The sequence below is a fragment of the Buteo buteo genome, chromosome 2, assembly GCF_964188355.1.
Source record: "Buteo buteo chromosome 2, bButBut1.hap1.1, whole genome shotgun sequence".
NCBI lineage: Eukaryota > Metazoa > Chordata > Aves > Accipitriformes > Accipitridae > Buteo > Buteo buteo.
Window position 1 is genome coordinate 48,469,704 of NC_134172.1, and position 11,620 is coordinate 48,481,323.

Genomic DNA, 11,620 nt, shown 5'->3' on the forward strand with positions numbered 1-11,620 from the left:
TTCTAAGAACTGATAACATTGTTTACTGGACTCCAGGTGTGCTATACCTATGAGTTGCAAGGTGCGTATTTCATCATTTCATGATGATGAAATGGGAATAAATTGGATACAAATATGCAGTGCCTGAAGTTGTCACTTCAATTGTCACTGAAATAACATGCTTGTTGATCCTCTGAAAGCTGGGGTAATGTTTGCCTAGGAGCAGCAGTAGATAGCCTTCTGCATTCCACAAGATGAATATTTTTTGTCTAGCTTTTAAAGTTTTCTTTTCTATTTAACAAAATTGTGTCAATAAAGAAGGAGAAAACATCCTTTCACCATCTCTACTGGATTATTCTTCCACTCGTAAATTCTAACATAAGTTCCTTCTGGCTTACTCAGTGCAAGGTTATCCATCCAAATTGAGAACATAAAGGTTACCGACATCCTGTAATTTGCTGTGGTAACATAAACCCGACTTTCTAGCAGCAAACTGAGCATAATTTGAATAAGAATCAGCTACTTGTTGTATACTATTTCTTACTCACATGCCAACAGAAGCTGTAGATTCACTATAAAAATGCTTGACAATGTAAAAAATAAGATCTGAAAGTGAGAGTTAATACAATTTTTCCCTACCAGCACGTAGACACTCCTCTCTGTAACAGAACATTATATCACAAACAGGCTGCTGCTGTGATTTCCTCAATATCTCATATTGTTGGGACTGAATGAACTTAAGTGCTGCCAAATTAAAAACCTAGCACTGTGAAACACTGGCCAGGGTGTTAAGTAAATAATTTAATGATGAGAAACCTAGTGTTTGTAGGAGGCATGGGAAGTAGCAGGTCACCAAAAAAATCAAATGGGCAGAACTTGATAGGTTACCGCAAGTTGGGTAAGAGGCAGTAGTTGGTGTGGCTGTACTCTTAAACCAGGCAAACACAGGATGTGACACCTTAACTACCTTTTGTTGTAGGCTAAAGTAAGTTGAATTGTCCTGTATTGCTGTGGGTCAAGAACATGCCAATGTACTGCTACCAAGGTTAAGCCATCCAACCTGTTAAGTGGTAGTAAACTGCTCGGGAGCCCATGTCCACCTTGTGACTTGGACAAACTTTGCGCCTCCAGGAACTGCAACATGGGCCATTTCACTCATGGTTAGAGTCTCCACTCCTTCCTCTAATGAGAAGACTCTCATCAGAAGTTCCTCATTAGACAGCTTGACATTTTGAAATATTAGAGCTTGTTTTCTCCATATTTAAGAGGTCACAGAAATAGTAATGGTGAGGGTACGGTATTTACATTTCCTGATCTGTGTAAGTATTATGTTCGTGACACAAGAAACACTGAATCTCATTACCAAACTGAAAGATACTTTGGGGGAAATAATGCCCTTTAGAAATCTGTCAGAAAACCTTATGAAAACAAACAAACAAACAAAAAATACTTTGTAAACCAACTGTGGTGCTAATTGGTGCTCTGTTTACTGCACATCTAAGTATATCTTTGCTTATGAATAATATATTTTGCTAAGCAAAATGTGGCCTCTGATACTTGAGGGAAGATAAGGCATTTTAGCCTCGGTAATCTCTGATTAACAGGAGACAAGATTAAATCACATATTGTTGAACTGCATCTTCTATTTGTGAACCCAATAAACAAAAAGTGTAGATATGGAAGCACTGATAAATAATATTTTAGGCTTCCAAAAACACTAAAAATACGGACATTTTCAGGAATATATGAGGAGCTGGGAGGTGATTTGGGCTTCTGGCTCCATTCCTAAAAAAAAAATAGTCTCTGAATTCATTACATTCAGCAGATCAGGAAAGCAGGTGAGAACAAGCAAGAAGTTTTGCATTCAGGTCAGGCAGAATTTCAGTCACCTGAAACTCTTGTACCATAACTTCCAGACCACTGTGCAAACCCTTCTTAGAAACCTCCACTCCTTCAGTAGAAGAAAATCAAATCATGCCAGTGGAGAAGGTGAACCTAAGACTTTTCTGTCAAAGACATTGTGAGAGAATCTTCTCATTATGGCACCAAATAGAGGAAAAAATATACAGCTTATCCATGAATACCACATTTTCCCAATAGCTCCCACCCCACCCCCTGAGTCCATGGCACTTGATATTTTATAGTTAAGCAGTCCTTATTAGAACAGACAAATGATGTTCTGTCTTACCTGCCTGCTCTTGGCCTTGCAGGTTATCCCCACATGTAGATAGACTGTAAGATAAAAACAATTAAAAATGACAAAGAAATTAAATTCCCCAAAAGAATGGCTGCTCTTTCCTGAGAGGAAATGAGGTCAGGGAGGCAGTCTGATGGATAGGCACAGCACAGGGCACTCAGGGCATGGACAAGTTGAGTGGGGATGGCTGGTAGAAAAACAGAGCCATGGGTTCATCTTCTTTCCTGCCTATGAACTTCACCTGCTTTCCCCTCAACATACATCAGACTCTGTTAAGTGTTGAGATTCAAATCTTGAGTTTATGCTTAAGGCAAAGATCATGAAATTTTAGCATTCTGCATGAGTAAAGTCTGTCACTTCTGAACTTAAAATTTACTAAGAATCTAATTAAATCAGCTTATCTGGTGCAGGAGTGAGAAGAATGGAAACAAAAGCCTTTTCAGTGCATCACATGAGAGGCAGAGCTATGATAACTCTCAGCTGATCTGCATCTGCATGGTGGTATGGTAATTATTAATGACACCAGTAACGATAGCCAGCCCTCCAATGCATGAGTTTGGCTGACTTAGCCTTACCCTACTACTGGAAAATGCTGCTAAGACTGTTACATGAAATTACTGCTATTTTTTGCTCTGCACCATACTTCCAAACATCATTCCTAAGGTTGAGTCTTTTTTTCTTTTTTTTTTTGCTTCTCCAGCACAACCCTACCTCTAACCAAATACACTTCAGCTGCATTTGCTTAAGCAGTGTATACATGAAGTCATACTGAAAAGTTCATGGGACATACCAGTCTTTCAGACTTAATTTTTATCCTGAAAAAGGACAAAAAGTTTAAAAAATCAGCATTTTGGGGAACAAAATACATTCAAGTTTAAGTAAGTTCAGGGTTAAACTATATTTCTGTATAGTAGCACATTGCCTCATAGAGTTGTAGATATGTGTAACCACAGTTTGTGCCATAAATCATGCTTGTGTGGCAAGCTACATCACCCTTGGGGCACACAGCATTGTGAAATTCCCATGATGTAGCAGACAGCTTGATCAGAAAGCTATCCCGACACATGATGGGAAATGGTATCCTTCAAAGAATACCCTGGAAACGAACAGAACACTGAGATACATTTCTCATGAGACACTGGGTCATAAGGAAGATGTCATTTCAGACTGAATAGTTATGAAAGAGTATTTTGATGTAGTTCAACAAAATAAAAAGGTCATTCTTTGGTTGAAATCAGCCAAAGCAGAATATTTTATTCTGAATTTTCAGGGGTCACAGTTTTCCTACCGGAAACTCCAATATTGCAGACATTATATTTCCTATTGGAGAAATCAGGCAACAAATAATTAAGTAATAATGTGACCCAAACTTACAAAACACAAGAATTTACCCAGTGATTAATATTTTCTTCTACAGACTCTTCTAAAAATAAAAGCAGAGCTCTTAGGTGAAGTATTGCCAGATCAACTTATAACAATTAACCACCCTATTGTACAGCTTTATTTTTGGTGAGTCCTGGAACGCATGAGAAATATTGGGAAAAGGGTCTAGTAATTTCCTTTAGTAATCTGAGGCCTTTTAACCAAATCTGGAATACAAAATAAAATCCTGAATTATTCATTTGTCTCTATTATCTGCCAGTCATCCATATTCTGGAAGTTTCTAGCAGTCCTAACAAAAATGGAAAACCACCTTTTCTGATTCTGCACGAATGCATCCCAATGCACAGCTCTGGCATAGCTTGAAATGGGGGAGACAGTCCACTCTTGCGTGGAGGTAGGATTATCTCCTCCTTTTTAACAAGCGCACAGGAAGATCCCAGCTCTCCTGCTTTTCCGTTCAGTTTTTCAACCCGAAAGTGAGCAAAGATGGCTCAGAAGTATTTAACTCATTGCTGAAAAATGCTATGGACAGGATTCTTTCCCTGCAGGTTCAACTGAAGCCACTGAGACCATCAGTTTAAGGAGCCGCCTTGCTCGCCATGACAGAGGAGGGAGTATATATGCATTAGCAAGGTTAATCTGTTTTTTGTTAAACTGCAGAGCAACAGGGTTGTTTTAAGACTGTTGATCTCTGCCTAGCTGTAACCCTGAAAGTTCAATACTAGTGCACCGACGATTAAGATCTCCCGGTAAGCCAGCATGTTTTCTCCAAACCAGTCTTTTAGGTTCCCTTTATGGTCAATACAAAGAGTAAGGCACCTCCACAGCAGTTCACCTGTGTTAGGAGGAAAAGAAACTCTTTGGAGGTCCTTTTCTTCATTGGCTGAAGAAGCAGCCTAGCTTTGGACTAAACACAGAGCTCTGAGATGGCTAGTGAGACAATCCCCAGGTGTTAGGTGACATATCTTGACAAGTGGCACATTCATCCGGGCAGAAGTCAAAACAGTAGAACAAAGGTGAAATTTTGATGAAAACAAGATCAGATTTTGCAGCACATGGTGATTTTTCCGCATCCACCTAAGAGAAAGGAAGCAAACTGCAACCACGAGTGTCACACTGAGTATCAATTTAAGTATCTGGTACTTACAAATTGGCCCGGGGAAACAATTTAACATATTTAACATTTAACATATTTAATATTGCAAATTTAACATTTTGATAGGAACTACAAACAGGTGCGCAGATTCCATCAGCACCTCTGTGGGAAAGAACAAAAGATTTAAAAATGGAGTTAGTGACTAAGAGCAGAGTGCTAATGCTTGTCATCAGCACAAGCACACTAGTACAGAACCGCCCCCCCCCCCCCCCCCCGACGTTGTCCTCAGTCACCATGGGATGCTGAGAATCTGCAGAATCCTTTTTTCCAGTCTTACCAAGCAGTGGTGTAGGAAAAGGGTGGTCTACCACTTTTAACAGTGGAGAGTCTTCATCTAGGTAAGTCCATGATGCTCTGCTGCACAACAGAATTCCTCCATTACCCATCTCAAAGCTATGGCTGATCCATTGGCCTGGATCTGATGCCATCTCACAAAGCAAGTCTGAAAACTAAAGAAGAAGATCCCCTGCCCTTATCATAAAGCATCAGCAGCCGTTTTAGACACTACCAGTCAATAGAGAGCTCTATTGCTGATCATACGGTGGGATGCTATTTTTTGAGGCTGAATCCCTGGGCTGGTACCCTGTAAACATGGGTTCCTACCTGAATGGGCAAGTCTCCTCTTTCTTTTGCACCTCAGTTTCCTGTGTGCAATGCAAATATAGTAATACTGCCTCTTTCTAATGGTATCCATTTGAATTGTAAGATTTTTGGCCAGCAGGACCTTGTACCCTGATCAGTGTAATAACATGCTCTTTTCTTCTCTTCAGTACCACTGTAACAGAAATTTTGAAGTCCTCTGCAATGAATAGTGCTGGGGTATCTTGTTCCCTATCAGTTCCCATATCTTTCAGAAATTAACCTTTTCCCACATGTTCAGATGCATTTGCAACCAAAAGTGAGCTTGGTGTGATGCCACTGACGTAGCAGTCTGGCTGCTACCCTTCAGACTGTGAGAACTACTCCAGCAAACCAGTAGGGCAATGTTCTCACAGCCATCAATGCAATTATTAATCACATCAAGGTGGGATTCTTCCTGAGATGGTGAGAAGGGTTGGGGAGAAGGGAGCGCATATGATGGGAGCTAGAAACCAGGCTGTGTCAAAGACATTCAGAGAGCAAAATGGATTAAGCCCCACCAGAGCGGCTTCTAAGTGGTTCAGTATCAGTGGACATGGTGTTGAAAGGGAACACCTATTAAATGCTGTTTTATTTAGTGAATTTGGGAGGCTTTTGGTCTGACCTTGAGAGCGTTGGTTCAAGGAAGGCACAGCTCAGGAGCCACTGAAGAGACATCTCCAATTAGCTTTGCTGAGATGCTTGATCTGCATCACCTGGGACACTGCCCCACTTCCTGAGCAAAAATCCTATCCACCACGGTGAACTGTAGCTAAGAGAAGTTGTTTTATGACTATCCTAGCTTGAAAACCCAATGGACCAATGTCTAGGTCTGCTATAGTCACATACAACAGCCCAGATGTGACACCAGAGACAAAAGATTTTACAAAGCCAACTACCAATCACTGGGGTGGGAAAGAAATTGCTTTCCTGTCCCTTTTGTGAACCTTCTTGGGAGAAATAAAGTAGGATACTCAACATTCTTTGAAATCACTTAGATTTTGAGTTGTAGTTAGTCATTTGTCATTGGGTTGGTACACCCACTGATTTCTCTTCTATTATTACCTTTTAGGAGACCTTGAGACTAATAAAAAGCCACTAGTAAAAGACTGAAGGAGCAGGCTAGCAAAATCCTTTGTGCAGACGACGGGATATACAGCATGAGCTGTGTTTCCGAGTCCCTTTGGCAGAGGGAGTCCAGAGTCTTCTCTGCTTGCTGTGGCCTCTCAAAATCCTTCCAGTCGGAGCATTGCAGTTACACAGCAATGGTGAGAAAATATCTGTCACTGCATTTGGTCAAAGAAAAAAACTGCAAGGAAATGGAGCTTCCCATCTGTCAGAGAAGTTGCCAGGAGAAATGCCTGTGCAGCAGCAGGAGGTCAAAGAAAGGACGGTTAATGTCTGGGGGGAGTAAAGGGCGAGACTGAGGCAGAAGGACCATTTTTTCATGTTAAGATGACTCACAGCAGAGGAGATGCACTGACACACCTTCTCAGGATTAGAAGTCAAAGTTTAGAGCTAGTTTAATTGAAATTAGCTCATTCCCCAGCTGAGTAATCCACCAGTCTGATTCTCCATTGCCTGGTGACTTGCACAGCCATTTACAGCAGGGCACAATGAGGGTAAGATGCTACAGCGGGACTGAACTGTAAATGACACAACATGAAGGGCGGTAAAGATTTTGGCCCCAGATGTGGGAAGTACAGAGGTAACTTCCATTACATTTAATTAGTGCTACCACCATTAATTTCCTGTGCATAGACAGCAGAAGACATCCTTTTGATTTCAAATTAATTAACACATAATGATTAATCTGATAGGGTACATCTTTTCAGACAAGAGTGTCCTCTTGATCACAGTTTGGGTGCCAGCACCACTCATCATCTGTGTGTTTTAATTTCTAACTGCTCTCCAGAAGCAAATTTAGCTCTGCAAATCTGTCGATGGAATGAATGACTGGCTGGTTTCCATGTTCTGTATGTTTTGTTCATTTGATAACACACTGAGAACATCTTGGAAATCTCTTTTTTTTTTTTTTTTTCTCTGCTCCCCCTCCCCTCCAAGGAGGTTTCAAGGTAGAAATTGAGGACTCTGCATTAGTGAGAAATTTATACCAGCTCTTTACTACAGAATGCAAGAAATGAAAAGTTTCTAAAAATTGAAAAACACATAAACAGATTATGGCAGATTCCCAGACAGATTTGTCTCACTTCAGTTGCCAGCATTTAACAGAACCATTCTCCTTGCCACCAACTATAGTAAAGTGTGTTTGTTTCACTGAAACAGGATCTTAACTTCATCAGCTTCACACCATATTCCTCACACTGTATGATACCTACTGGATAGCACTGTTAATATTACTCTTCCCTTTCCATTTGTCAAGTGATTACCCAGTCACACTTGGTTAATATTTATCTACTTTCTTTAGACGTTTATGAATGCAAACATCTCCATATCCAGGTGCACCACAATACTTGAGTAGACAGCCCATGGTTAACTTTAATATTGAGAAATATGCAAATAAACTTGCAATTATACAGACATGAATTAGGAGGTAGCAGCAAATCTCAGATACTTGTAGTTAGGAAGGCCTTTAAATTCCAAGACATTCCCTATCCATAGAGAAAAGTATTTGAGCATATTTATGGTGACTGGGCTGTTTCGGCATAACAGCAGAACACTAAGTATGCTTTTGCAACATGGAATGAATAGGGAAAAAACCATACTTTTTTCAGATCTCATAGCTAGGATGAAAAGTTTTTCTATTATCAACTCTATGAACTCATATATATAGTTTCTGAATCAATTGCTGCATTTAGGTAACCAGGAAAAAATGAAAAGAATGGGAGGAAAACAACAAAGATTCTTCATACTATTACTGTGGAGTCATTTATGTGATACAGTTGTGTTCTACATCCTGGCTCAGCTACACTTTGTATGGCAGCTCCATCAGGGAGAAAGCTCATGGTATCTATCTACCCGTCTCTGCTCAAGTAAACAAGAAGAAAGATGCAACTAGCACAGTGCCCTCAGGCAGAAACAATTGGACTCTTGTTTTCTGTCTGTCTTACTCAGAATCGAAAGGAGATGACAAACAACTTTTCAGTCTTTAACTTTAGGACCTGACTTTGGACAGCTAAATGAAGTTGAGGTCCCCTTTCCCTGCCCATCAACATTCGAGTTGTTAAGCACACTGAAATCATAGCTGCTGTAGGAAGATATTAATTTATTTTGTCTCTTCAGCATGCCTGCAATTTGCATTGAAAGAAATGAAGGACACTTGGTTTGATATTCAAAGCACCCCTGGAAGATCCATGTGAAAACTCACAAGTGACGTGACTCCAGGGAACGAAGCTTTTCTGGAAGTGTGCCAGGTAGTGAAAACTGTAATAACACTTCAAGACTTCTCATATGTTGGTAAATATAAATTTGGGTAGGGTTCTCTCTGTGTGAAACCTTTGGTAAAATTCCTGTTCAGAGACCACAGTATCAACTCGTTCTGCTCTTTTCAAAGTAGAAGTCCTAGGGCGAGTTGAGACAATCAGTGTTGCTCACTGTGAATAATGGCATTGGAAGCTGATGGTATCATCGTGCTGCATTTTAATCACAATGTGAGCTCACTCTTAATTGAGAAGAAACATTACAGATAACGCTAAATAACAATAGCTAAAGATGTTTCCATTTGAAAAAGCATAGGACTGTGCTGAAGTGGGAAAGAGTTGTATTTTAAGCCTCCCAGATACATACGGGAAATATATACGCATAAATTCAGCACACAGGTTGTCACAAGCAAGGAAAGAAAACAACAACAGTGAAAACAGTAACAACAGCAATAATTTTGCAGTACACTCAGTTTGAGTCTGGTCCCTTTGCTAAAAAACGTACCCTGGCTGGTCAAAAGAGACAGCCTATGAAGCTATGAAAAAATCAAACCTCTTTAAATCTGGAATTAAGCTCTTTTAACTGGAATTAAAACAAGAAATAAATAAATAAAGATATTTCCCACATCATATCTTACAGATCAAAGAGAAAAAAAAAAGGCTTTTTAAAATTTTTAACCACTATAATGAAAAAAATTGATAAGCTCCAACCTGTATGCCTTGATCCAGCTGTTTATATAATGGAATAGTTGCAGGCTGGTGCCTCTGTGCCTCTGTTCTGCCACAGACCCAAAGTCTAAAAACTGGAGGACAACAACTGGTGTTCTTGGCTTGGTTTTCCACCCCTATTTTTTTTTTTTTTTGAAGATACCAAGAAGGGCAAGGAAAGGCTGTTTGCCAAGAAGTGGTGTTTAAGTTGACAGTTTGGAAGGATGATTGTTTGCTTAGCAAAAGGAAAGCAGAAATCAGGACTAGCCTAGTTTTTAACAATGGGGACTCCAGAAAAGGCAAGATGGGAAAGAGATGGCGGAGGAGTAAGGGCAGCGATAACTGAAATGGGGGGGGGGAGGGAGAAAAAAAAAGCAGTTTCTTTGGTTGCTTTCATTTCCAAGTAATATATTGCTGTCCCTTTAACTCCGTATGCCTCTTTGGCACATGTACCAGGGGAAGGATTACACTTTACTAAGGAAGTAATGCAAACTTGTCTTCATTTGGTTACCATGGATATGGCACTATGTGAAACAAAGCTTCCCATTTGCATTGCAAACAACCAGGAGCAGTGAAGGACACCCAACTGGATATTCTGGCCACAGAGTGTCCCAGGTTCTTCCTGATGACTGATCACAAGTAAAACAACCACCAGCTTTGGGTCTGCACTTGGTACCAAAAGAACAAGGGTAAGGGATGTCGCATTTCAGATGAAGAAGGAAGAGGTGGAATCATGCACATCTGCAGAACAAATGGCATTTCTTGTGCTACCTAGTGTGAAATAGCTAACAGATAGGTATGGTGATAATTTAGCTTTCCAGCTTTTCCCCCTGGAGTACTAGAGCTGAATCAATATGTTGGTAATCTGGAATAAGCAATTTCCACAAACACTGGAATGGAATAGGAAGTGGCAAAGTCTTATGATTGCTGGGCTTTTATGCAACAGTTTTTATGTAGCTGAGTGTCCTCTTCATTCTGCAGAAGTACTGTATAAAGTACCCTAGTTTTACACAAAATCCAGTTAAATGAGCAAGATGAACAGTCCCGTAACCAAACCTAGTGGGAACCACCACAGTACAGTTAATGGTGAAGAGGGAAATTGTCTTGTTTCCCTAAAACAAATTGCAGATGATTGTTTGTCTATTAGACTGCTAGATTGTCAGTAGTTCTTTTTTATTGCTTTAAGCTCTGCCAGATATATAGGCACACATCATTTTTATTTCAACTGACATGGAATACAAATTGTATGACCCTGCTTCTATGGATAGAAATGGCCAAATTACCATCGGTCTGAGTGAAAAAAGAACTGGATCCCAAACGGTTAGCCCACATCCATGAATCAAGGGTTTCCTTTCCAAGGGATCTTAGGCATGGATTAACTAGAACAGTAGATCAGACGTTTGGCAAAAACATTGTTTCCCCCCCAGCACTGGACTAGGCACATCTCAGATGGGGCCAGGGCAGCTATATCATTCCAGGATACTCTTCTTGGGTCCCCACTTCAGAATAGTGGCCCACAGCTGGTGACAGGGCACCAGCACCATCTAAGTAGCTTTCCTGTGATAAGGAGGGTGCAGCCAGACCTCCCTCTGTCCTTACACCACCATTCTCTGTGGGTACAGGGGCATAATCAGGACCACCAACCCTTCAGTTGCCCACCAAAGGGTTCACAGAATAGTAGCTTTGCACGAATATAATTCCAATGACATCAGCAGATTTGTTTCCTGCTGGTGTCTGTGAGTGAGAGAAGCATCAGGCCCAGATGTGTTTGCCTTTTCCCTTTCATTCTAAAGCAAGCAGCTGGCTCCACACCTAGCCCTGAATGCATTTTCTAACACTGTGCTTATGGGGAGCTCAAGCCCACCACCGTTGTGTCCCTGAGCAAATACCATGAGCAAAGAACAGGGTGCTTAGCAAAAGGGTTAAGTTACCTCTTTGCTCTGGTGTCCTACCTCAGCACACCCCTTGAACTCCCACTCAGATGCCCACAGTAAGTTGCGTCCTTGAGACCGGTTTTAGAGGCACAGAGCAACATCACCAGACTAAGACCTTCACGTATCCTGAGGATTATTTCAGGCATTTCCAGCAGCCCTATTGCTAACTATTGATGGGACAGATTTTGTCAGCTCTTTCAGTGAACGTGCAGCTAGGGAGAGGAACAGGGTAGAAGGCAAGTGTTAAACACAGAAATACTGCCCC

General features: G+C 40.8%; 1 protein-coding gene and 1 long non-coding RNA gene across 2 annotated transcripts in view; both read right to left on the reverse strand.

Annotated features, from left to right (window-relative positions):
• Nucleotides 1–1,073, reverse strand: part of ITPRID1 (ITPR interacting domain containing 1) — a 35,109-nt gene extending 34,036 nt beyond the window's left edge. Inside the window, 1 exon segment of the mRNA XM_075042014.1 lies at nt 1,040–1,073. Within this exon segment, the coding sequence (XP_074898115.1) occupies nt 1,040–1,073 (34 nt within the window).
• Nucleotides 1,074–1,937: 864 nt separating this feature from the next.
• On the reverse strand, nt 1,938–9,483 carry LOC142043097 (uncharacterized). Its single transcript, XR_012653942.1, has 3 exons — nt 9,425–9,483; nt 2,168–2,211; nt 1,938–1,985 (listed from the first exon to the last, which is right to left on the reverse strand). It is a non-coding gene; the product is annotated as an uncharacterized LOC142043097 (long non-coding RNA).
• Nucleotides 9,484–11,620: the final 2,137 nt, after the last annotated feature.